The following is a 26,160-nucleotide window of genomic DNA, read 5'->3' on the forward strand; positions in this document are numbered from 1 at the left end:
TTTATTGTTCTCTGGGTGATGGGTACTGGAGAGGTGTCCAGAGATGTATCTGATGGAGTGACCAACTGTTGAACTTGTGTAACCCTTTGATACCCCTCCCTATTTGTGACATACTAGTGAAGATGCTACTTGAAACGTATTCTGGGTGAAGAGGGGAAGTTTTAAAAGTCGATGTAAATTGTCCAGGGTTGTTCAAAAAAAGAGAGGTGCAAGGAGCTCCAAAAGGACCTCTCCAAATGGGGTGAATGGGCAGACAATACAGTTCATTGTCAATGAGATTAAAGTGATGCATGTTGGGACAAAAAAACCCTACGCCCATTAATATAATGTATAGGCTCATGGGTCTGAACTGGATTTCTCTGTGTGCTCTAGACCAGGGGAGAGGGGAGGTGGTCGCAGCAGGAGGGGGAGTCTCCCTGGATGCTTCAGTAGCCGGCCTCCTCTCGGTCTCCTAGCCCCCCTCCTCTCCTCCCTCTGAGCCTGCCTGCTCACCAAACCCTGTTTCCTCCTCAGCTTGCAACACCTCCCCTCCCCCTCTGCTCCATTTTCTCCCTCTATCTTCTCATTGCCATCCCACCACCAGTCCCCAGGATCTGAGCCTTCTTTCTTTGTGGGTCCCCCAGACTGGTGTCTCTCCCCCCCGAACCCAGCCAGTCCATGACAGCAACAGCAACAACAAGAGTAAAATCAGTAGGATAGCAATATGCACTGTGGTCCTCTGGCAGGAAGACTCCCTAGCAGCATGATTGACTAATAACTTCTGGGACTATGGAAAAATATTATCCTCCCCAAACCCCAGAATAAGCAGTAGCTCTGGGGTTCCCCTATGTGGTTCATGAGTGAAGATGGGCCCATCAGGAGACTTTCCTGGTACCTGCAACCCATCCTTCCCCCTCTTGCAGTTAGGTTGGGGGGGATCTCCCATTAAAGTTTTCTATAGAACGTGCAGGGGGCAGGGATGAAGTTCTGTTGAATAAGTAGTGTTTGGAGATCATGCGGTGGTGGGGGAGACAGAGTGTGATGGCCTGGGAATCCGATTCAGAGGCTGAACCGGAGGAATCCCAGCCTGCACAGGAGTCCCCACCTCCAGGGCCGGCTGAACTGGGGCAGGGCCTTGATTCTGAAGCACCTGCACCTGTGCCGGATCCTCAGGAGCAGGCACCAGGTGAATCCACTCTGGCTCCGGAGGTGGTTGAGGACTCAGTGCCTGCAGGTGAGTCTCCCCCTGGGTCCAGTAACCCTTCAGCCTCTCCTGAACTACAGAGCCTCAGGGCAGAGAGGCGAAGGGAACTGGTTTCTCCCAGGAGGAATCATAGAATCATAGAGTTGGAATAGACCACAAGGGCCATCGAGTCCAACCCCCTGCCAAGCAAAAACACCTTAAGTGCTCACCTTAAGGCCAGGAGAGGCTGGTCTCCTGGGGGTTGGGATCGCCCCTGGCCTCAGAGAAGATAAACGCCAGTCAGCCCGGTCCCAGGTAGCGGGAGCAACGTCGTTGAAGAGCTGTTTCGGCCAGCACCCAGTCCGGTTCTCCCAGAGTTCCTGTCCTTGCCCCGGCCCCTCGCTGTGGACCCCGCTTTGCCCGTGGAGGACTGTCTGCCGACCCTCGACTCCGGTCCTGGACCTCGCCCCACAGTAACCTCCCCCCTGGACCAGTACACAGAGTTTGGTGCAAAAACCAGTCTGACACACAAATACCCATCTTGAATGCTTGAGTACAGCAACTCCAGGGCCTTAGCCAAGCATCAGCGGGGTAGGGGTCACGTGTAGAGCAAGTCCCACACTGACATCAAAAACACACATAGAGGCAGCAGGACTTCTTCAGTAATAGTTTACTGAGCTTTCAAAGCATACAGTTCTCACTGGGTCCCCAGTGAGGCACAAAACTTTGCTCCTGAGAGCAAATCCAGTTTCAGCAGTAAAAAAAATACAGCACACAGGATATCTAAGTCAGGCACACACACCGGCAGAAGGGAGCAAGGGAGGAAAGAGGCTGGAAGGACATAGAGCAATGTGTTTTGTCAGGGAATGGTCTGAAGCCAAATATGGGGGAATCCATTCTCAGGCAGATCAGCTTTCCTCAGAAGAGGAGCTGGAGGGGGAGAAACGGCCCCCCTCGTTTCCAGTGGTCTCAGAAGCAGGGAGAGACGCAGACAGAGAGCAGATTAGACAGGAGTTACCTAGTTGGAGAGAATGACAACACTCAGCTGGGCCCTGAAGCCGGAAGAAGGATTTCCTCTGAGTGGAACATGTCCCGTGCTCCATACATCTAAATGGGTTCTCCCTTGTGAGACTCCCTAGATGTTTCCTAAACACTCCATTATAACTAAAGCACTTTTTGTAATCCCTCCATTTAAACTGCTTCTCCACTTTGAGGTTGTTGATGGTTTGTAGGGTGGCAACTATTAAAGTTCTTTCTGTGCATGTCTGTTGATGTTCCACTAGGACTGAAACTCTTATCTCCTTTGCTGCCATTTATATGGTTTGTCTCTTGTGTGAGTTTGTTGATGAAAATCAAGGATTCCACTCTGCCTGCAGCCCTGTGTGAGTCCGTTGATGTTTTCTAAGGGATCCATTATCACTAAAGCTTTTTTTGCAATCCATGCATTTAAATGGTTTCTCCCCTGTGTGAGTTCGTTGATGTCTTCTAAGATTTCCATTATCACTAAAGCTGTCCCCACACTCCATGCATTTAAATGGTTTCTCCCCAGTGTGAGTTCGTTGATGTTTTCTAAGAGATCCACTTTCACTAAAGCTCTTCCCGCACTCCATACATTTATATGGTTTCTCCCCTGTGTGAGTCCGTTGATGTTTCCTAAAGGATCCATTATCACTAAAGCTTTTTTCGCAATCCATGCATTTAAATGGTTTCTCCCCTGTGTGAATCCGTTGATGTGTTCTAAGTTGTCCATTATCACTATATCTCTTCCCACACTCCATACATTTATATGGTTTTTCACCCGTGTGAGTCCGTTGATGTATATTGAGGTGTCCACTCTGACTGAAACTCTTTCCACACTCCTTACATTTATATGGTTTCTCTCCTTTGTGAGTCTGTTGATGTCTTCGCAGGGTTGCATTGAAACTGAAGCTTTTTCCACACTCCATGCATTTAAATGGTTTCTCCCCTGTGTGAGTCCGTTGATGTCTTCTAAGGCTTCCATTATCACTGAAGCACTTTCCGCACTCCATGCATTTAAATGGTTTCTCCCCTGTGTGAATCCACTGGTGTAATTTAAGGTCTCCATTCCGACTGAAGCTCTTTCCGCACTCCATACATTTAAATGGTTTCTCCCCTCTGTGAGTCCGTTGATGTCTTCTAAGGCTTCCACTTCGACTGAAGCTCTTTCCACACTCCATACATTTAAATGGTTTCTCCCCTGTGTGAGTCCGTTGATGCATATTTAGGTGTCCACTCCGACTGAAGCTCTTTCCACACTCCATACATTTATATGGTTTCTCCCCTGTGTGTGTCCATTGATGCATATTTAGGTGTCCACTCCGACTGAAACTTTTCCCACACTCCATAATTTTAAGTGGTTTCTCCCCTGTTGGAGGTCGTTGATGTGAACTATGTGTGCTCATTCAATGACACATATTCCACATTTCACACATTTAAATTTCTATTCCTAATGAAACCAAAGGTGACCCATCCCCTGGAGTTCTGACTGTCTTCTCCATCTCCTTCTTCAGAGTGGGAGGAACGGAAATCCTGTTTGGGTTTCAAGGAAGAGAACTAAGGGAAAGAGAACACATCAAGCTCCATTAGCACCTTCTCCTATTTCAACATCTCCTACATTCCCTCACCTCCTACCCATGCTCCCAATTTTTAGGAAATGAAGTTGCAATGTCATCAAATGATAGTAATTCATCAGCAACTTTCATAATCCTCAATCAATGTTCATAAAGCAGCTTGATTTTTTTTAAAAAATGATGTGCTGTCTCATCTTGTGCCCGTCTTCTGACGCAGGACTATCCTAAAACGATACTGAAAAGCAGCATATTCAAGGCAAATAGATAAACTGTACTTGGTGGAATGTGTAGTTCCTTTAAAATGTAGTATTGATTCACTAATGGCCTGAAGTTGTGTTATTTCTGGGGACATGAATTTATTCCTGTTCTCTCTTAAAGATCATAATCATACAATCTCATGGGGTGTTAGGGGAGCGTTAATACCTTTGGTGGGGGACATGTTGTCCACCTTCTGGGGTAATCTACCCACCATTGGTCCCCACCCTGCACTCAGCTCTCACCTGTGGCTTCCAGAAACTGTCAGGATGGAATAGGGACCACAATCCCAGGAACAGCTTCAACCGGCAGGCTAAAGCAGGTGAGGATAGATGATGGGTCTCAAATCCTTGGTGTATTAGGGAATTCTGTTGCAGGTGAAGGCAGGCCCTGGTGAATGGAAAAGATGAGAACAACAGTGAATCCCACAGTCAAGAAGGCAGATTCTGCCCATTCTGCAGAGGAAAGTGAGGGCAGATGGGGCTGATCAACCAGGGAAGGGAACCCTTCGAGAAGGAAAACTCTGGTCGTAATACTTTGGTACACTCCCTCACTTCCTCTTGAGTTAGCTTCAGGAGAAGAAAAAGCTGTGGAGAAAAACCTCCTTTGCTCCCTCTTTAGTTGTATTCAGGACAAGGCTTTGTAGGAAAACTCACACAAATCCCGAGTGGACTCTCTAAGGCGGTTGGATGGTGTCCTGCACACCTCCTTCCAGCAACTCCTGCAGCCAAGCTGGTGCCAAAAGTACTGCTCTGCTTTCCTTGGGACCATATAAGCCAGGCTGAGAAGGGGCTCTTGTTGTCTAGGCAGCCCTGAACCCCCAAACACACTGTCCAGCCAGTGCTGCTAACACAGCAGTTTCAGGGGGAGTGATGAACTCAGACCTGTGTATCAAAGTCTCTCCAAAGTGGAACAAGGAAAACAGAAGTGCTGTTTATATCACACATCAATTTAAAAGTATTCAGATTATTTGTCTTTTGAAGAAAAGACCACCAAGTATCGTATGGCCCCTTCAAACTTAATGAAAGTCTTGTGCCTGGAGCTTTTGGGGGTGCAGGACCAGGAAAGCTTCTTCCATCATTATCCTTCCAATTGGGATTCAGGCCTCATCATGGAACTGAAACTACCCTGGTTGCTGTCACTGATGATCTCCGATGGTCTAGAGGCTGAGAGGAAAAGCTGTTTCCTGGTTCTGCTGGATCTCTCAGCGGCTTTGGAGACCTTTGACCATGGTATCCTTCTGGACCCTCTAGGGGAGCTGGGGGGGGGTCACACACCTCACCTGTGCTAATACTGGCAGTCTTTGTCCTGTATAGGCACACCCTGTATGAAGAGCCTCCAGTCACAGTCTATCATGAAAATGGGTCCCTTGACTGGAAAGATTCATGCAATGGCTATCATTGGATGCTGATGGGTTGTATCTCAGCTTGTCAGTCACTCTGACACTGCCTTCAAAGAATAAGAGGAACAGAAATGCTTTTGAGGTGCAACTTCTATATCAAGCCTGAGAGCCGTTCATGTACTCTGGACCCCTGTTTCTGATGACAGGTGTACATTATCCTCCGATAATGTGGCCGATTCCTGAGTGGGAGGGGGAAACCAAAGCGGCCCTTCCAGAGAATCCCAGCGGGCACCATGATGGAGACGTGTCCCCAAAGACTGGTCTTCCTAGCTCCTCCCTCCCAATTGATGCCCTTCCCTGCCCCAGGGATGCTCCCCCTCCCCACTTCCTCGACTCCCTCCCTCTGTCCCAGAGTCTCCCCTGCACCCAGAGGCCCCCCTTGGCGCGGCTCACCCGTCGCCCTGCGCCCCCATCTCTCCGTCCGGAGGGGCCCCCCACGACGAGCAGGGGAGGGGCAGGGGGGGGTCTCTATCCAGGCGTCCCTCACGCCCGTTAACCCTTTCATGGCCCACCTCTCTCCGCACGGAACCCACAGAGTTCCAGGGATGCCTGCGCGGGGAAATGGGGCGAGGGGTCTTCATTGAGATCCCCTGCGTGGGCTTCCTAAGGGTCCAATATAAACCCCCTTCGCAGCACGCGTGCAGGGATCCAGATCCACGACAGGCGCTTTGGGGAGCTCAAGGGGGTCTCTGGATCCTTCTCTCGCCTCCCCTGCGACCCCTTTACCTCTTTGTCCTCGCTCGCGATTCTCCTTTCCTTTCCTGCAACATCCACGTGGGTGGGGGGGATTTACCTGCCGCCCCTCCTCCCCTTTTCGAAAGCGCGCGCCCCTAGAGCTGCCGCGCAGAGCAGCAATCCGGCGCAGAAGCTCCTCTTCCGGGAGAAGCAGGCAGTTTGGGAGGGGGCTCACCCCACCCCCGCATTCCCGGAACAGAAGTCGGATGGCGAGGAAGAGGAGCAACATATTGGGGAGGGGATTTGGGGTTTGCGGAGGCGGGGTGTGGGAAGGATGTGCCGGGAGGGGTGGAATTTGGGGGGCGGGGAGGAGAGGAAGGTTTCCCCCTCCCCTCTTCCTTCTGTAAATCAGGAGATTGGGGCTGGGCTGATCCCGGCAATCCTACTGCAAATTGGGGTCCCCCCCCACAATGTTTATATTGCAAAATCCTTCCCTCCCCCACCCCACGCCACGAGCTTAGATCCCTCCGTGTTTTAGGTATTGCTGCTGTTAAATCCAGGAAGGGGGAAAGGCGCAGTCAAGACAGAAATCCATCGGGATGGTGGATTGAATCCTGATACTTTCCAAGGCGAAGCGCAGGAAAGCCTTGCAGCTAGGGGGATGTGTGAATACTATTGTGGTGCTTTGGGGAGGAGGGTAGTTAAAAGGTGTGGGAAAGTGGGGTTGTGGTGGAGCGATGAACCCCAAAGGACTGAGAATTCACTGTGAACAGGACTGGCCCACTCTAGCCTCACCCCCTTGCCTAAAAGCCTGACACCCCGCAATGTGACAGGATTGTGACTCCTGCCCTCAGCAAGCAAAATACCCCCATTCCTTGAAATGAAGGGAGCCCTGGGCTGTGGCTCTGTGTGTGTGTCTCAGGCAAAGGGGGGGGGGCTGCTCTGTGTGTTTTGCTAGTAGTTAAAATGCACATTTTTGAGGGGAAAGCTTTCTTTTTCTGTGCTTTGCATTGAGACTTGTGTTTCCAGCTCAGCCAGGAGAGCTGGCGCTGGAGGGCCAGCTGTGTGTGTGTGTGTGTGTGTGTGTGTGTGTGTGTGAGAGAGAGAGAGAGAGAGAGAGAGAGAGAGAGAGAGAGGAAAACACCCCCACACACCCCCACACAGCAACAACAGGCTCCCAGCTCTGTGTGTGTCTATGTATTTTATTGTCTCTATCTCGGCCAAGAGGGGCTGAGGCTGAGAGGAAAGAGGAGTTTTCTCACTTTGTGTTTTGCTTGAAGGCTCCTCTCCTGCTGAGGGCTGGGGCTGCAGAGATCGGGCTCATTCCCCCCTTGGCACAACTGCGAGTTCTCTGCCCAGGACTGACGGGCTGTGCAGCCGAGGGCGGCATTTATTTATGAGTCTTTTTTCTTTCTATAGTCTCTTTTCAAGGTACTACTGTATTTTATCTGCAACATGTTGGAAGGGCAGGGAGTCCCTTTTGTGTAACAACTTAAGCAGGAGGGCATAAGGGGGGGTCACACTCGCAGGAGGAACGGACTCCGTTACAAGGCATGGTGAATAATTTTGGCAAATTCAATTGCAAATATGGTGGAGCGATGAACCCCAAATGACTGAGAACTCCTTGAGAATACCCCCCCATGAGCCCCAGTGAGACCTGGACCTAACCAACCAGGTCTTTTGAAGCGTGACAAAACACCCTGGTTGTTTGGAGCAGTTTGCATACGCAGACTCCTGTGTAGCGGTCCTGAGAGAGAGCCCTACGTGGCTACAGAAGTTGAAAGGACAGTATTGTACCTCTCTGATGGTGCAGTGGGCACTGAAGGAGGCAAAAGTAATCAAACCCCAAAAGAAAGAGCACTTTTCCAGAGGAGAGGTGAAAACGAAATAATCAATGTGGCCCCCAATGGTTTCCACTGTTACGGAATGGGGGGGGCATACAAACAGAGGTTTACTCCCGAGTAAACCACATAGGTCCGTATAGTGAAAGCCATGGTTTTCCCAGTAGTGATGTATGGAAGTGAAAGCTGGACCATCAAGGATGATCGCCGAAGAATGGATGCTTTTGAATTCCGGTGCTGGAGGAGACTCTTGAGAGTCCCATGGACTGCAAGAAGATCCAACCTCTCCATTCTTAAGGAAATCAGCCCTGAGTGCTCACTGGAAGGACAGATCCTGAAGCTGAGGCTCCAAAACTTTGGCCACCTCATGAGAAGAGAAGACTCCCTGGAAAAGACCCTGATGTTGGGAAAAATTGAGGGCACAAGAAGAAGGGGACGACAGAGGACGAGGTGGTTGGACAGTGTTCTCGAAGCTACAAACATGAATCTGACCAAACTGCGGGAGGCAGTGGAAGACAGGAGTGCCTGGCGTGCTCTGGTCCATGGGGTCACGAAGAGTCGGACACAACTAAAGGACTAAACAACAACAACAAACCACATAGGGTCGGAGGCAATGACCTCAAGGTAACCCCGCTATACAAGGGCTCCCCTCGTCCTTTCACAACGTTGCACCAAGCACCACACAAAACCCCAACACCCCAAGAATAAAGCACCATTTGTGACCGCGTATCCCGGTGCTATATACAGGCAAGCAGTATGAACGAACAATGTATTTTATGAATGGACAATTTATTTGCATGAGGATGCGTCCTGACCAATCAAATCTAGCCCTTCAGCCAATCCCAGCAATGCTATGGCTCTGCAGGAGCTGCTCAGCGCAGCTATCTTCCATGATTCAACGAGCGCTGACAAGGTGACAACAGGTCCTGCTGAGAGAACAATGGACTAAGTTCATCGAAACCTCATTACCTTGTGATCCACTCATAAAACTGGATCCAATGTATCGAGGCCAAGTCAAGTCATTTCCAAACCCACTGTCTGTATTGTGAATAGCCAAAAACGCTTAGAAATTCATAGAAAATCACTGGTTTCAACAATTCTCTTCATTCCACCACCAATTTGCGTCATTGGCTAAGGGCTTGGAAACCACTCTGTCCCCGCCATAATCCCTCAAGCGGGAGGGTAGGAAGGTACTCATAGGTGTCAATCGCTGGGCAAAAGCTCTCCTCTGGACTTGCCCAGGTGCCAGACTATGCAAACCAAAGTTCTATTGTTCTTTTGCAGTAGGTGCTTAGAATGTACTTCCCAGTACATATCCTGTATTTGCCTGTTCCCCTGACACATTCCTCCTATGTGAATCATGTATAACCCTCCCCTTTTCTGATGTAGTGATGATGCTCCACGAACTGCATGCTGGGATAAGATAGAAACTTTTAAAAGTCCTTGTCACCCCATCCTCAGGGTACAATTCCCCTTTGGACCTGTTGCGTAATAAACTTTGGTCTACAGCTATTTGCTCCGGTTGGTGGCCAGACTCCTTCCTTTATTCCGCAGGGACCCACGGGTTCTGCCCAACAAGCTGGGTGGCTGAGGAGCCTCACACCTGAGTCCCCCTCCCCCGTAACACCAAATTAGCCCTTTATTGGCCAGACCTAGGAGTTTTCATAGCCTTTGGGGGCATACAAGATCCGGACTCTGAGCCTTCTTCCCTTGGGGGTTTCCCAGCTGGTGCCTCCCCCTCTTTCACCCAGCCAGCCCATGACAGCAACAGCAGCAACAACAGTAAATTCAGTACGATAATAATACGCACACTGGTCCTCTGGCAGGAAGAGTAATAACTTCTGGGACTATAGAAAAGTACTATCTTCTCCAAACCCCAGAATAAGCAGGAGCTCTGGGGTTGCCCCATGGGGTTCTTGAGTGATGATGGGACCCCCAGGAGACTTCCCTGGTACCTGCAGCCCCTCCTTCCCCCTCTTGCAATAAGGCTTGGGGGAAATCTCCCATTAAATTACAGTATTTTACGTTTTATTCAGAACGCGTAGGAGGAAGGGAGAAGTTCTGGTGAAGAAGCAGAGTTTGGACATCACACGTGGTGGGGGTGAGAAAGTTTGGTGCAAAAACCAGTCACACACATATGCACCCATTTTGCATGCTTGAGTACAGCAACTCCAGAGCATGAGCTAATTATCAGTGGGGTAGGGGCCACGTGTAGAGCAATTCCCACGCTGATGTCAAAAAACACACAGAGGCAGCAGGACTTCTACTTCTTCAGTAATAGTTTACTGAGCTTTCAAAGCATACAGTTCTCACTGGGTCCCCAGTGATGCACAAAACTTAGCTCCTGAGAGCAAACCCAGTTTCAGCAGTAAAAAAATACAGCACACAGGATATCTAAGTCAGGCACACAAACCGGCAGAAGGGAGCAAGGGAGGAAAGAGGCAGGAAGGACACAGGGCAATGGATGTGTGTCTTTCGCTTCCTGTCGTCTGGGAGAGAAGTCAGCAACTTTGCATCTGCAGGGACTTCACGAAGCAAAGCTTTCTGCCGGCTGCTTCCAGGCAAATGGGCATCCTGGAAACACACACTGTGATTCTTGGTATGTTGCCATATCAATTGTTTTTGAAAGGTTATCACAACGTGGTCTAGAAACCAGTGTGGACAATATATCGCCCAGCCCTAATCCTCACCCACAAACAGCAATCCATATTCACCCTCTCCCCTTCTCTATCAAAAGGTACTTTACATCCTAGATCATAATCACATTGTTTGACATTGCCTTCAGTATTTCATTACGATAGAGTTTTACACATAAAAAACCAGAACTTCACATACACAACATGTGTCAAAGACTGATTTCCTCCTGAGTTCATTTCTGTGAAGAAAAGAGTGGACTCTGAGAGGAAGACCTCCAACACTCCATACATCTAAATGGGTTCTTACATCTGAGAGTCTCTGGATTTTCCTTAAACACTCCATTGAAAATAAAGCACTTTTTGCAGTCTTTTCATTTAAACTGCTTCTCCTCTTTGAGTCTGTTGATGGTTTGTAGGGTTTCAACTCCAAAGTTTCTTCCTGTCCATGAATCTGTTAATTTAGAATTTCCACCCGGACTGAACCTCTATCTACTTTCTTGATATTTATAAGGTTTGTGTTTTGTGTGAGTTTCTTCACATAAATCAAGGGTTCCACTCTGACTGGAGCTCCTTCCACAGTCCATACATTTAAACAGTTTGTCCCCTGTGTCTGCTGATGTTTTCTAAGATTTCCATTCTGACTGAAGCTCTTTCCGCACTCCAGGCATTTAAATGGTTTCTCCCCCGTGTGAGTCCGTTGATGTCTTCTAAGGGTTGCATTTAAATTAAAGCTCTTTCCACACTCCATACATTTAAATGGTTTCTCCCCTGTGTGAGTCCGTTGATGTATTCTAAGGGTTGCATTGAAACTAAAGCTCTTTCCGCACTCCATACATTTAAATGGTTTCTCTCCTGTGTGAGTCTGTTGATGTTTTCTAAGTTTTCCATTATCACTAAAGCTCTTTTCACACTCTGTACAATTATATGGTTTCTCCCCTGTGTGAGTCTGTTGATGTATATTGAGGTGTGCACTCTGACTGAAGCACTTTCCGCACTCCATGCATTTATATGGTTTCTCCCCCGTGTGAGTCCGTTGATGTCTTCTAAGAGTTGCATTTAAACTAAAGCTCTTTCCACATTCCATACATTTATATGGTTTCTCCCCAGTGTGAGTCTGTTGATGTATTCTAAGGTTTCCAATCTGACTGAAGCTCTTTCCACACTCCATACATTCACATGGTTTCTCCCCTGTGTGAGTCCGTTGATGTTTTCTAAGGTCTCCATTCTGACTGAAGCACTTTCCGCACTCCAGGCATTTAAATGGTTTCTCCCCCGTGTGAGTCCGTTGATGTCTTCTAAGAGTTGCATTTAAACTAAAGCTCTTTCCACATTCCATACATTTATATGGTTTCTCCCCAGTGTGAATCTGTTGATGTGTTCTAAGGTTTCCATTATCACGAAAGCTCTTTCCGCACGCCATACATTCATATGGTTTCTCCCCTGTGTGAGTCTGTTGATGTCTTCTAAGGTTGCCATTATCACGAAAGCTCTTTCCGCACTCCATGCATTTAAATGGTTTCTCCCCTGTGTGAGTCCGTTGATGTATATTGAGGTGTGCACTCTGACTGAAGCACTTTCCGCACTCCAGGCATTTAAATGGTTTCTCCCCCGTGTGAGTCCGTTGATGTCTTCTAAGAGTTGCATTTAAACTAAAGCTCTTTCCACATTCCATACATTTATATGGTTTCTCCCCAGTGTGAGTCTGTTGATGTATTCTAAGGTTTCCAATCTGACTGAAGCTCTTTCCACACTCCATACATTCACATGGTTTCTCCCCTGTGTGAGTCCGTTGATGTTTTCTAAGGTCTCCATTCTGACTGAAGCACTTTCCGCACTCCAGGCATTTAAATGGTTTCTCCCCCGTGTGAGTCCGTTGATGTATTCTAAGAGTTGCATTGAAACTAAAGCTCTTTCCGCACTCCATACATTTAAATGGTTTCTCTCCTGTGTGAGTCTGTTGATGTATATTGAGGTGTGCACTCTGACTGAAGCACTTTCCGCACTCCAGGCATTTAAATGGTTTCTCCCCTGTGTGAGTCCATTGATGTCTTCTAAGAGTTGCATTTAAACTAAAGCTCTTTCCACATTCCATACATTTATATGGTTTCTCCCCAGTGTGAGTCTGTTGATGTTTTCTAAGTTTTCCATTCTCACTAAAGCTCTTTCCGCACTCCAGGCATTTAAATGGTTTCTCCCCTGTGTGAGTCCGTTGATGTTTTCTAAGTTCTCCATTCTGACTGAAGCACTTTCCGCACTCCAGGCATTTAAATGGTTTCTCCCCCGTGTGAGTCCGTTGATGTCTTCTAAGAGTTGCATTTAAACTAAAGCTCTTTCCACATTCCATACATTTATATGGTTTCTCCCCAGTGTGAGTCTGTTGATGTATTCTAAGGTTTCCAATCTGACTGAAGCTCTTTCCACACTCCATACATTCACATGGTTTCTCCCCTGTGTGAGTCCGTTGATGTTTTCTAAGGTCTCCATTCTGACTGAAGCACTTTCCGCACTCCAGGCATTTAAATGGTTTCTCCCCCGTGTGAGTCCGTTGATGTATTCTAAGAGTTGCATTTAAACTAAAGCTCTTTCCACATTCCATACATTTAAATGGTTTCTCTCCTGTGTGAGTCTGTTGATGTATATTGAGGTGTGCACTCTGACTGAAGCACTTTCCGCACTCCAGGCATTTAAATGGTTTCTCCCCCGTGTGAGTCCGTTGATGTCTTCTAAGAGTTGCATTTAAACTAAAGCTCTTTCCACATTCCATACATTTATATGGTTTCTCCCCAGTGTGAGTCTGTTGATGTTTTCTAAGTTTTCCATTCTCACTAAAGCTCTTTCCGCACTCCAGGCATTTAAATGGTTTCTCCCCTGTGTGAGTCCGTTGATGTATTCTAAGGTTTCCAATCTGACTGAAGCTCTTTCCACACTCCATACATTTATATGGTTTCTCCCCCATGTGAATCCGTTGATGTGTTCTAAGTTTTCCATTATCACTAAAGCTCTTTCTGCACTCCATACCTTTAAATGGTTTCTCCCCTGTTGGAGGTCGTTCAATGAAGCATATTCCACATTTCACACATTTTAATGTCTATTCCTGATGAAACGAAAGGTGCCCCATTCCCTGGAGTTTTGACTGTCTTCTCCATTTCCTTCTTCAGAGTCGGAGGAAAGGAAATCCTGTTGGGTTTCAAGGAAGAGAACTAAGGGAAAGGCAACACATCAAGCTCCATTACCACCTTCTCCTTTTTCAACATCTCCTACATCCCTCACCTCATAACCAATGTTCCCAATTTTTAGGAAATGAAGTTGCAATGTCATCAGATGATAGTAATTCATGAGCAACTTTCATAATCCTCAATCAATGTTCATAAAGCAGCTTGATTTTTTAAAGAATGATGTGCTGTCTGATCTCGTGCCCGTCTTCTGATGCAAAACTATCCTAAAATGACACTGAAAAGCAGGATATTCAAGGCAAATAGATAAACTGTAATTAGTGGAATATGTAGTACCTTGAATATATACTATTGATTTATTGATGGACTGAAGTTGTGTTATTACTGGGGACATGAATTTATTCCTGTTCTGTCTTAAATATCATAATCATACAATATCATGGGGTGTTAGGGGAGCGTTTGTACCTTTGGTGGGGGACATGTTGTCCACCTTCTGGGGTAATCTACCCACCATTGGTCCCCACCCTGCACTCAGCTCTCACCTGTTTCTTCCAGAAGCTGTCAGCAAGCAACAGGGGCCACAATCCCAGGAACGGCTTCAACCGGCCGGCTAAACCAGGTGAGGATACCTGAAGGGCCTCAAATCCTTGGTGGGTTGGGGAATTCTGCTGCAGGTGAAGGCAGACCCTGGTGGATGGAGAGGATGAGAACAACAGTGAATCCCACAGTCAAGAAGGCAGATTCTGCCCATGCTACAGAGGAAAGTGAAGGGCAGATGGGGCTCGTCAACCAGGGAAGGAAGCCCATCGAGAAGGAAACCTCTGGTCGTAATACTTTGCTGCCTCGTGAGTTATTTTCAGGAGACGAAAAGGCAATTTAGGGAAACCTATACAAATCCAGAGTGGAGTCTCTAAGGTGGTTGGATGGTGTCCTGCACACCTCCTTCCAGCCACTCCTGCAGCCACGCTGGTGCCTAACGGACTGCTCTGCTTTCCTTGGGAACATATTAGCCAGGCTGAGAAGGGGGTCTTGTTGTCTAGGCAGCCCAGGACCCCCCAAACACACTGCCCAGGAAATGTTGCTAACACAGCAGTTTCAGCGGGAGAGATGAGCTCAGACCTGTGTATCAAAGTCTCTCCGATGTGGAACAAGGAATACAGAAGCCCTATGTACATCATATGTCACTCTAAAAGTATTCAAAATATTTGCCTTTTGAAGAAAAGACCACCAAGTATCCGGTGGCCCCTTCAAAGCTAATGAAAATATTGTGCCTGGAGCTTTTGGGGGTGCAGGAGCAGGAAAGCTTCTTCCACCATTATCCTTCCAATTGGGATTCAGGCCTCATCATGCGACAGAAACTGCCCTGGTTGTGCTGGTTGATGGTCTCCGATGCGCTAGAGTTTGAGGGGAAAGCTGTTTCCTGGTTCTGTTGGATCTCTCAGTGGCTTTGGAGACCTTTGGCTATGGTGTCCTTCTGGAACCTCTAGGAGAGCTGGGGAAATGGTTATGCAGTGGTTCCCCTCCTTCCTCCTGGGCCATGTCCACAAAGTGGTGTTGGGGTATGAGTGTTCAGACCCCTGTGCTCTCATTTGTTGGGTTCCTCAGGGCTCTGTCCTCTCCCCCATGCTTTTTAATATCTATATGAAGCTGCCGGGAGAGATCATCAGGGGTTTTGGGCTGGGTGTTCACGAATATTTGGGTGATACCCAGATCTTCTTCTCATTTTAATCAGAACCAGTGAAGGTGGTGAATGCACTGTGTTGGTGCCTGGAGGTGGTTTGAAGATGGATGGTGGCTAACAGATTGAGCTTGAATCCTGACAAGACAGAAGAACTGTCCCTGGGGAACAAGGGGATGGGCAGGTGTGGGGGACCCCCTGGTCCTGATGGGGCAACTGTGCCCCTAAATAACCAGGTGTGCAGCCTAGGGGTCATTTTGGACTCACAGCTGACCAAGGAGGTGCAGATCACTTCTGTGTCCAGGGCAGCTGTCTAGCATCTCCATCTGGAATGCAGGCTGAGACCCTCCTTCCCTGCAGACTGTCTCACCAGAGTGGTGCATGCTCTGGTTATTTCCGGCTTGGACTACTGCTATGTGGTCTACATGGGGCTACCTTTGAAGGTGACCCAGAAAGTGCTACTGAATGGGAGCAGCCGCCAAGACCACATATCACTGCCCCTAAAGGACCTTCCCTGGCTCCCAGCACATTTCCAAGCACAATTCAAACTGTTGGTGCTGACCTTTAAGTGGCATGGCTGCATTTTCCAGGCATAGAAAACTATTGATCTAATGCAGGCTTCCTGAAACTCGGCAGTTTCCTTTCTGCTGAGAGCTGGTGGTGGGATAAGTTGCTATGAGGTTATGAAGAACCTTTCTTGTTTTGGGGAACCAGATGAAGCTGGTTTAAACTGGAGTGAGCCAGGCTTGCTATCCAGTCCCAAGGTTACTCTGACATTTAATTGTTTATAAATTACAGTATTGAAAGGCGCCTGGTCCCACTTCCTAGTCTGCTATTTTTCTACTCTGCTTTTGTGATTCTTACTTGAGTGCTTTTGGTATGCTAAGTTATGGTTTTATGTAAGTTAAGTTTTTGCTATTTTTTTATCCTGTTATGCTTCTTTGCCTTCAGTAATAAATTTATTTGCTGAAATAGATTGTTATGGAGCAGCAAGATCTGCAACCTAAAGCCCTCAACAGCCTCGACCCTGTAGGCCTCAAGGAGCATCTCCACCAACATCGCTCAGTCTGGACAGGGAGGTCCTCCTTCGAAGATCTTCTACTGATTCCCCTCCTGCAAGAAGCGAAGTTACAGGGAACCAGGCAGAGGGCGAGGAAATGGGCAACATTCTGACATTTAGAAGACAGCTGAAGGCAGCCCTGTTTCGGGAGGTTTTTAATGTCTGATGTTTTACTGCCTTTTATTTGTACTGGAACCAGGCAGTGGAAGAGAAACTTAAAGATGGAAGCCTGAGAGAGAGGAAAAGGTTTCTGGCTGCTTCCTGGGTGGGATTGTGGAAACGAAGAGCTGCTTCTGAGAAGACCTCTCCCTTCCCCTCTTCCTGGACAGGGCAGGGGCTTATGGGGGCTCATGGGGTGGGAAGAGGATGGAGCTTGCAGGAAGGAAGGGGTGGGGGGACTGGACCCCTCACTTTCCAGGGATCCCTCTCTGGTCACCTTGAAGGGGTGGCCGATTCTTGGGTGGGAGGGAGAAGCGAGGCGGCCCCTCCAGAGAATCCCCGCAGGCGCCACCATGGAGAAGTCTGCTCAAAGACGGTTTCTTATCCCCCCCCCCCAATTTGCTGCCCTTCCCTGCCCCAGGAATGCTCCCCCTCCCCACTTCCTCAACTCCATCCCTCTGTCCCAGAGTCTCCCCTGCACCCAGAGGCCCCCTTGGCGCGGCTCACTCCTCATCCCCCCCATCTTTCCATCCTGAGGGGCCACCCCAAGACGCGCAGATTAGGGACGGGGGGTCTCTATCCAGGCGTCCCTCATGCCCGTTAACCCTTTCATGGCCCGCCTGTATCCGTGCGGAGCCTACAGGACCCCAGGGATGGCTTTGCGGGGGTAACGGGGCAAGGGGGCCCTCGTAGGGACCCCCTGCGTAGGTTCCCCATGTCCGCCGCTGCCAAGGCGCCTAAGGGGCCAAGGAAAGCCCCCTTCGCAGCACACGTGCAGGGATCCAGGCCCCACGGAAGGCGCTCGGGGGAGCTGGAGGGGTCTCTGGGTCCTTTTCTCCCCCCCCCCGCGAGCCCTTTACCTCTTTGTCCTCGCTCCCGATTCTCCTTTCCTTCCCTGCAACGTCGACGTGGGGGAGGGGGTCCCCTCCCATGACGCCCCGCCCCCCCTTTCCAAAAGAGCGCGCCCCTAGATCTTCGGGCAGAGCAGCAATCCGGCGCAGAAGCTCCACTTGCGGGAGAAGCAGGCCGTTTGGGAGGGAGCTCACCCCTCCCTTATTCCCGGAACAGAAGCCGAATGGTGGTGAGGAGGAAGAGGAGGAGTAGAAGAAATGGGTGCAACGGATGGGGGCGGGATTTGGGGTTGTGGGGGGTGGGGTGAGAGAAGGATGTGCCGGGAGGGGAGGGGAGGAATTGGGGGGAGAGACAGGAAGGTTTTTCCCCTCCCCTCTTCCGTCTGTGGATCAGGAGAGGGGGGAGGGGCTGATCCCGGCAATCCACTCGCAAAGTAGGGTCTCGCACCCCAAAATGTTTACATTGCAAAATCCTTCCCTCCCCCACCCCACGCCGCGAGATTAGATCCGTCCGTGTTTTAGGTATTGGTGCACATTGAGCAGCGGCTTGGACTCTGTGACTCCTGTGTTACGGGGAAAAATGGGGCTCTGACTTTTGCACACACACACACACACACACACACACACACACACACACACACGAGACATCCAGGTAAAATTCATCCCTTGTGTCTCCCGTCAGAGGTAACACAATGAGGCCAGTAAGAAAGCAAGGCCAGCTGTTGATCTGTTTGCGGGCAGAGGCTTCCCCCCCCCCGCCCATGCAAGGAATAAAGTAATCCAGTCTCTGTGGCAGTTTATTTTATGGGGTAAAATCCTAAAAAAAAGAGACCTCAACAACTTCAATCCTAAGAAGAAGAAAAAAAAGCTCAAGAACTTCAGTCCTAAAAAAGGTCAACAAGTTTGGTTGGCCCTCACAGCCCTTCACTTCATCAAATCTGGCCCTCTTTGAAAAAAGTTTGGAAACCACTGGAATAAGGTCATTCAACTTGTGATTTGGTGTGTGTACACTGTGGACTCAGTGGATGGCGCTGGGTCACCACGGACAACTTCGTCATTTCTTACTATGATACGAAGCTACCAGCATGAGTTTGACCAAACTGTGGGAGGCAGTGGAAGACAGGAGGGCCTGGCGTGCTCTGGTCCAGGGGGTCACGAAGAGTCGGACATGACTAAATGACTAAACAACAACTATTTCTGGGTTAGCGGAGTCTGTAACCTGAAGCGTCCGTAACCTGAGGTACCACTGTATTACAGAAAAGTCCTTGACGCAGCCAACTAACGCTAACGTTGCTTACTATCTCCTGATAGTGGCACTGACCAATCACACCAAACACAAGGGGGGTTTGGAGCAGAACGGCTGGAAATCAGCTGATTGGCAGACGCGGAACTGCACCTGACGATTATGTGAGCGGCAATTCCCACCCAGAGAGCGTGAGGGGGCGAGCCCACTTTGTAGCCACCCAGGAATGGCACTGCAGGGGAGATGGCTAGCGTGCCCACAGAGAGGGCCCACTCTGGCATGCGTACTGTAGGTTCGCCGCCACTTAGCTAGACTGAGTTTGGAGCAACTAGGCTGGTGTGGAAGGAATTTTGTGGTTGCTGGAGTGCCTCTTTTCCTCAGACTGAAGTGCTCCCAAACCCTGAATCTTAGGAGGGTATGTTTGATAATAATAAGATAATAATAATATGATCATCATCATCATCATCATCATCATGATTAGGAATAAGAAAGATTAAGAAATACATTAAAATGTTTTGATGGCTGGTTGGGGATCCCTACAGAAGTTGCAAAGGCAGGACCCCAGATTCTTGTATTGGTATCCTAAGGCTGGAACGCCTGCCCCCCCATGGCCTGTGACCATGTGGCATTCTGGCTCTAGCACTCATAGGACCTGGGAGATGAGGGTTCGAATCCCCACACAGCTACGATGCTCCTGCTGGGTGATCTTGGACCAATCGTCATCTTTCAGCTTGGCCTACCTCACAGGGCTGTTCTGAGGATGGAATGGGGTTGAGGGAGAACCATGCCTGCCACATGGACCTTTGGAGGGGGGAAAGGTGGGATCTGAATGTCACAATAAACAACTATTTCAAGAATACAGAGGACATGGACGCAGAATTGCATGCACAGAAGGAGGTTTATTGTCACTACGGAGGAAGACGGGAGCTGGCCAGAGAGAGGGGGGGCAGACAGCTTGCAAAGGTTTGCATTTCCATGATGTGGTCTGGGAAAGGGGGTTCCAAAGTTGGCCCCATCACTTTGCAAAGCACAAGGAAAGCTTCGTTTACTCAGCTAACCAGTCCACAAAAGCATCTCATCTCTTTGCAGAAAAGGGAGACAGGTTTCATATCTCATGGGGCAAATTTCCCAGTTTGGGGGGTTGTACTGTTGCTCACACCCTCAAGCTCTGGATTTGGCTAGGTCTTAGTGGAATCAAGAGTCCAAACTGGATTTATTTGGGGAAGCCCCTCTTGTTTTTTCTGCTCCAGGCCAATAGAGGAGGGGAGGGAATAGATTTCCTGCAGGTGGACAGAGCAGGTGGGAAAGGGGGCTGGCCTTGGACCTGTCGGGAAGCTGGAGGTCTTTGGGTGTTCCTCTCAGGCCCAGGGTTTCAGGCATAATCGGTGGCCTTGTATTTGCAAAGGTATGGCAAGGTAGTCGTACAGGAACGCTGGATCCATTTCTGGGAACCTGCAGGGCAGAAGGTTGAGAGAGATTGTTAGGGTGTGTCCAGAAATTGAGAGAAAATGTAGACTTCCTTTTGAGTAAATCAAGTATTTCCTTCCCTGTTTTGGAGAGGGAGACAATTACAAGGAAAAGCAATGAAGAGATTTGATAAATACATAAGCAGAGGTATTTCGAACAAGCCATTCTACTTTTGCCAGTAGGGTGGGTGTCTGTGTGTGTGTGTGTGTGTGTGTGTGTGTGTGTGTGTGTGTGTGATGCAGAACCCTTTCCACATGGTTTGTGAGATCTTTGTCATGTTTGAGATATTTTCTAGCATTCCCCACACCTGCATGAATGAAACTTCACTGAAGCCACCTATCAAAAAGCTGAATTCTGCATTTAAATTAAGTTCCACCTTTGCAATGGGGCAGAGTTCCTGTGCCCTACTCTGGGACAACGAAGATCATGGCCACTGGTCCCATCACCTCCTGGCAAATAGAAGGGGGAGAAATGGAGGCAGTGAGAGATTTTACTTTCTTGGGCTCCATGATCACTGCAGATGGTGACAGCAGTCACTAAATTAAAAGACGCCTGCTCTTTGGGAGAAGGTGATGACAAACCTAGACAGCATCTTAAAAAGCAGAGGCATGACCTTGCCAACAAAGGTCCATATAGTTAAAGCCACGGTTTTCCTGGTAATGATGTATGGAAGTGAGAGCTGGACCATTAAGAAGGCTGATCGCCGAAGAATTGATGCTTTTGAATTATGGTGCTGGAGGAGACTCTTGAGAGTCCCATGGACTGCAAGAAGGTCAAATGCATCCATTCTTAAGGAAATTAGCCCTGAGTGCTCACCGGAAGGACAGATCATGAAGTTGAGGCTCCAATACTTTGGCCACCTCATGAGAAGAGAAGACTCCCTTGGAAAGACCCTGATGTTGGGAAAGATGGAGGGCACAAGGAGAAGGGAACAACAGAGGACGAGATGGTTGGACAGTGTTCTTGAAGCTACAAACATGAGTCTGACCAAACTGCGGGAGGCAGTGGAAGACAGGAGTGCCTGGCGTGCTCTGGTCCAGGGGGTCATGAAGAGTCGGACACAACTAAACAACAACAACAACACTCTGGGACAAAGAACCACTCTATACTTTGCCCACCGACCCCAATGGAGGTAACAGTTCAACAACAAAAATGCAGCCCAGGTGATACAAAGTGCCAAGTATAAAGTGGAAAATAGTGGGGTTCTCTCTCTGGAGCCCCATCTTCCCTGTCCTCAGTTTCCTTGCCAAGTCCTTTCTGCACAGGAATAAGTAAGTCTGTCCTTTTCATTTTTTGCCCGTTTCCCATTTCCCCATTCTTGAGTTCTCTATATTTCCACATCAGTTTGTGATTCTTGGTGGGTTTGATTATTTAGCTCCTCCTGAACATTCATCAACATTTTAAGGCCATTTCCAAACAATCAGCGTGTTTTTGCAAAGCAATTTCCCCCAATACAAGGAACTTTTGCATGTTACTTTTGCAGATGTTAGCATTTTAAAGCACACTGGAAGTACCGTATTTTTCGCTCGATAACACGCACCTGACCATAACACGCACATAGTTTTTAGAGGAGGAAAACAAGAAAAAAAAATTCTGAATGAAACAGTGGATGTATCATTTTTGTGCTTCATGCTGCGGCCACAGACATGTGATTTGACGGTGAGTTTGGGGTAGCCCAATGCAAAGATCCTGAGGATCCATGTGGATCCATGCTTTGTAACCACGTTTTTGCACCATTGCAGCCCCAGGCAACAGTGGGTGCGTGATTTTTTTGGTGCAGGCTGTAGCCATGGACATGCTATGTGATCTGATGGTGAATTTGGGGTGACCCAATGCAAAGATCCTGAGGATCCATGTGGATCCATGCTTTGTAACCACGTTTTTGTACCATTGCAGCCCCAGGCAACAGTGGGTGCGTGATTTTTTTGGTGCAGGCTGTAGCCATGGACATGCTATGTGATCTGATGGTGAATTTGGGGTGACCCAATGCAAAGATCCTGAGGATCCATGTGGATCCGTGCTTTGTAACCACGTTTTTGCACCATTGCAGCCCCAGGCAACAGTGGGTGCGTGATTTTTTTGGTGCAGGCTGTAGCCATGGACATGCTATGTGATCTGATGGTGAATTTGGGGTGACCCAATGCAAAGATCCTGAGGATCCATGTGGATCCATGCTTTGTAACCACGTTTTTGCACCATTGCAGCCCCAGGCAACAGTGGGTGCGTGATTTTTTTGGTGCAGGCTGTAGCCATGGACATGCTATGTGATCTGATGGTGAATTTGGGGTGACCCAATGCAAAGATCCTGAGGATCCATGTGGATCCGTGCTTTGTAACCATGTTTTTGCACCATTGCAGCCCTGTTTTTGCATCAGATCATTGCTATGTGATCTGATGGTGAATTTGGGGTGACTCAATGCAAAGATCCTGAGGATCCATGTGGATCCGTGATTGGAACCACGTTTTAAGTAGGGAGGGAAGGAAAAACATAGAAGCGACAAGGAGAGGGGTGTGCAGAGAAGCAGCTGGCTAAGAATGCAGGAGAGGGGTTTTACCGGAGGGAGGAAAGGAAGGCAAAAGTCCCCCCCCCCCACAAGCCAGCCAGCTCTCTCTCTCTCCCCCCCCCAACCTGCATGTTGCCTTCGAGTCCCAGACGCACGGAGAGGAGCTTTCCACTCTGCTTGCCTGGAGGGGAGGGGTTTTCTCTGCTCTTTGTTCCGTTTGAGCAAACACAGTAAGGAAACAGAAGCGGGTGGGCAGTAAGACCCTGAGGCAGAATGCAGGAAAGCAGCAACTTCCTCCTTTCCTCCCTTCTCTGGACTATTTGATATTTGCCTGATTTTTGCCTTCACTCGCGCTTGTCAGCTCCAGGGACCACACATTCGCTCGATAACACGCACAGACATTTCCCCTTACTTTTTAGGAGAAAAAATCTGCGTGTAATAGAGGGAAAAATACGGTATATGTGTTTTTGCGCACACTTGGTTGGAGAACTGCATTGCAACTTTCAGAGTGTCTGAGAATGGCTTTGTTTTAGTTCCCCTCACTTCCTTGAATGGAATGGGGTTTCCTTCCCCAGTCTCTGTTCCTGCATACCTGAATAAGAAACGGAGACACATTCGTCTGAAGAGATTGAGTTGCTGATTCTCCGGCCATCCCAGAGGGGTTGAGAGAAGACAGATCCATCGCTCCATTCCCAGATCATATTCTGGAGAGAGAGAAGGAGAAAGGAAGGTCTTGTGATAAAAGGGTAATGCAAGCCCATTGCTCCCCACATCCCCAGAGAGGACACAGCTGGGGAATCAGCACAACTGACAAGGCCAATGAGTTGGTTTGAGTCTCCAGCGGCTGGAGCCATAAAGGTGAAAGGGGACTGACAATTAGTAGGGTGTTGGGCAGAATCTGTGACTTTATAGATAGCACAGTGAGAGTTGGGAAGGAGGAAAGGCAATGAGGAGCTGGAGCTGGAGCTTCAGAACCTCCCACACAGCCAGACCGAGAAATAATCCCATCTCCAAATGGGATTTGACGTTTGGGGAAGAAAGTGGTTTCAGAGGGAAGTGAGAGCCGGTGAGCTACATCTGAAGGACCTCAAGGGAGGTGAGGAGCTCGTACAGTCAGCATCTTCAGAGAGTTCTAAAGGCACCTACTGAGGTACGACGGTCAGCTGCCAGGCCGATCCAGACGCTGCTAGGGCCATATAGTCGCAGGTAACTGTAAACCACATTTGCTTCCCTTGCAGAAAGAATGGAGGCCAGCTGGAACCCATGTCTCATCTGGCAGCTGACCTGCAGGGAGAAGAAAGGGGGAAACCAGTGAGATGCTGTCCAGAGCCAGGATTCCCAAGGAGTCGGCCCTTGCTCTTCTCTCTCTCTCTCTCTCTCTTTTCACAACTCCTTTTTTATTATTGCAAAGTAAATACATCAATACCAAACCATGCATAAAGAACAATATAAAGGGGGGGGGGAATAAAGAAGAAAAAGGGGAGAAATGCAAAGAAAAGTAGACAGTAAAAGAATAAAGAAAAGTATAATATTTCAATACAATAAACACCATTTTACAAAATAATAGTAGTAATAGACTTCCATCACTCTCACAACATTTCCCTCCAAGATTAGGAGCCCCCACAATCCCAAACATCTCACGGCCCATTGCCATATTTGAAAAGTCCAGACATCTCAGCATAGGGGGTCAATCCAGCCCCCCATTTCCAAGCCAAACCAAGCTTTTTCTTTCCAAATGTGGCTTTTTCCAAGTTCATTTGTCAAGTCCGAAAGCTCATATTCCTGTTGGGCCTGTTCTGTCAAGACACACTCCTGATTTAATTCCTGAGTGGGCTCCACATATTTTCCCACTGCCTGTTCAAAGTTTCCCACTGCCTGTTCCAAATTTCTAGCCGAGGTCGCCATCCAATTCACCTTTTCGTGTAATTGTTCCAGTAGGGCATTTGTTTTATAAAAGACACACAACAAGGTTTCTGAATACATTGTCCTGCAAGGTCAAATGTCTGTTCCCACGATTGTAATCTATAACAGCTGCCGACTCCCTGGAGTTGGTTACAGTTTCACAGTCTCCTTCTAGGGGGAAAACTTCTATATGTTCTTGCAACAGAGTTTCCCCTTTTAAGATACTTTGTCAATATTAATTCCTTTCAAATGCGAAGAGGAACAGTGGAATCACTATGTTTCTCTTCTTTTCACTATCTGTCAAAAACACTTATTTCTGGTCAGTGAACTTCAAACGTCGGTCCTGAAACCACCGCTCCAGTATCAGGACGGAGGAAAGTTACTTTACTTTACAAGTTTCCATCACACATGTCATAAGGGAGTCTTTAGATCATTTTGTAGATAAAATGCACGGCACGATCTCATTTCTCAATCACCTAGGTACTGGTCTTTTTATAGGTTTTTTTATAGAAGCTACATTGGAGAATGCAAAAGGGGATTGGGAAGGAATGATGCTACTTCTTGTATGCCATTTGACTGTTCACAATATTTATGAATTCATTTTATCATCGTGTTTTATTAGCACTCCACACAGCCACCTCCATAGAAACGTGTTTTAAGCCATGTACCTGAACTAATAATCTTCATTAGCATCTGGTATTTGCACAAGTTAATTCCTAGCATTAGCTGAAAATACATACTTTGTCATAAAGTTAACCACAAGTCTGGGCATGGAATGTTTCCCCATTTTAAGGGTCAACACTTAATTTTTTTACGAAGATTGAAAAAATCATGATTGTCTTTCAAAAGTGGCAGTGCTACGAGAATGTGATCCTGGCGCACATCATTTTGATCATAAATATCTGAACTTTTCCCAACTCTACAATGTCCTTTTTCAGGCAAAGTCACCTGAAGACCATGCCAAGCGTCTGGGAGGATTGGCAGAGTACCAGGAATGTGACCAGGAGATTAGGACTTGCCACCAAGCCTGCGAGGGAAGCCCTGGTGAGTTTGGGGACTGGCACTTCCTCCTACCTCCTCCAATTCTGCATGTTAGTTCTTTACATCCTCTATTCAGATTCGAAAGCTGGCAGGTGTCCAAGGAGTGCCCAGGTCTCTTTTTACAGCAGCCTGAGTTTTGCATTGCTTATTCCTAATCATAGCATTGCACATGTTTAGTGTGGGAAAGGGCTGTCATGTGGAAAAGGGAACAAGCTTGTTTTCTCCTGCTCTGGAAGGGAGTACTCGATCCAAGGCTTCCAGTTACAAGAAAGGAGATTCCAACGACAGTGGTACCTCGGGTTACGAACGCTACACCTTACGTTTTTTTTGGGTTACGAACAATTGTAACCCAGAAGTAAGTTGTCCGAGCTCTCAGAGGCTGCCGCCGCCTGGCAGCAAACCTGGACATCCACAGGGCCTACGGAGCTCTCTGAGTCCTCCGCGAATGCTGGGAACCAAGCCGATTGTGATTGTGGAAGAGGACCCTGAGTCCTCTCCAAACAGTAAGTGCACGTAAGAA

At 48.2% G+C, this 26,160-nt stretch overlaps 2 protein-coding genes across 2 annotated transcripts; both read right to left on the reverse strand.

Annotated features, from left to right (window-relative positions):
• Positions 1–1,817: 1,817 nt before the first annotated feature.
• LOC128422016 (zinc finger protein 208-like) lies at positions 1,818–17,733 on the reverse strand. Its single transcript, XM_053405467.1, has 4 exons — positions 17,493–17,733; positions 14,278–14,422; positions 11,193–13,739; positions 1,818–3,410 (listed from the first exon to the last, which is right to left on the reverse strand). Exons 3-4 carry the CDS (start codon positions 13,576–13,578, stop codon positions 2,515–2,517), a joined length of 3,282 nt encoding a protein of 1,093 aa, XP_053261442.1. The 5' UTR covers positions 13,579–13,739; positions 14,278–14,422; positions 17,493–17,733; the 3' UTR covers positions 1,818–2,514.
• A 1,872-nt stretch (positions 17,734–19,605) lies between these two features.
• Positions 19,606–24,345, reverse strand: LOC128422531 (lithostathine-like). Its single transcript, XM_053406625.1, has 4 exons — positions 24,339–24,345; positions 23,844–24,079; positions 23,290–23,401; positions 19,606–20,178 (listed from the first exon to the last, which is right to left on the reverse strand). The coding sequence occupies exons 1-4, from the start codon at positions 24,343–24,345 to the stop codon at positions 20,099–20,101; spliced, it is 435 nt and encodes a 144-aa protein (XP_053262600.1). The 3' UTR covers positions 19,606–20,098.
• Between the last annotated feature and the right edge of the window lie 1,815 nt (positions 24,346–26,160).

This window comes from Podarcis raffonei, chromosome 10 (assembly GCF_027172205.1).
Source record: "Podarcis raffonei isolate rPodRaf1 chromosome 10, rPodRaf1.pri, whole genome shotgun sequence".
Lineage (NCBI taxonomy): Eukaryota > Metazoa > Chordata > Lepidosauria > Squamata > Lacertidae > Podarcis > Podarcis raffonei.

Coding starts and splice junctions, on each gene's coding strand:
- LOC128422016 (XM_053405467.1), bottom strand. CDS start 13,578: ATGGAGTGCAGAAAGAGCTTTAGTGATAATGGAAAACTTAGAACACAT. Junction 3,411..11,192: donor GAGCTTCAGTCAGAATGGAA/ATCTTAGAAAAC, acceptor GTCGGAGTGGAC/ACCTAAATATGCATCAACGG.
- LOC128422531 (XM_053406625.1), bottom strand. Junction 23,402..23,843: donor CAGCTGACCGTCGTACCTCA/GTAGGTGCCTTT, acceptor CTCTCTCTCCAG/AATATGATCTGGGAATGGAG. Junction 20,179..23,289: donor TGTCTCCGTTTCTTATTCAG/GTATGCAGGAAC, acceptor TCTGCCCTGCAG/GTTCCCAGAAATGGATCCAG.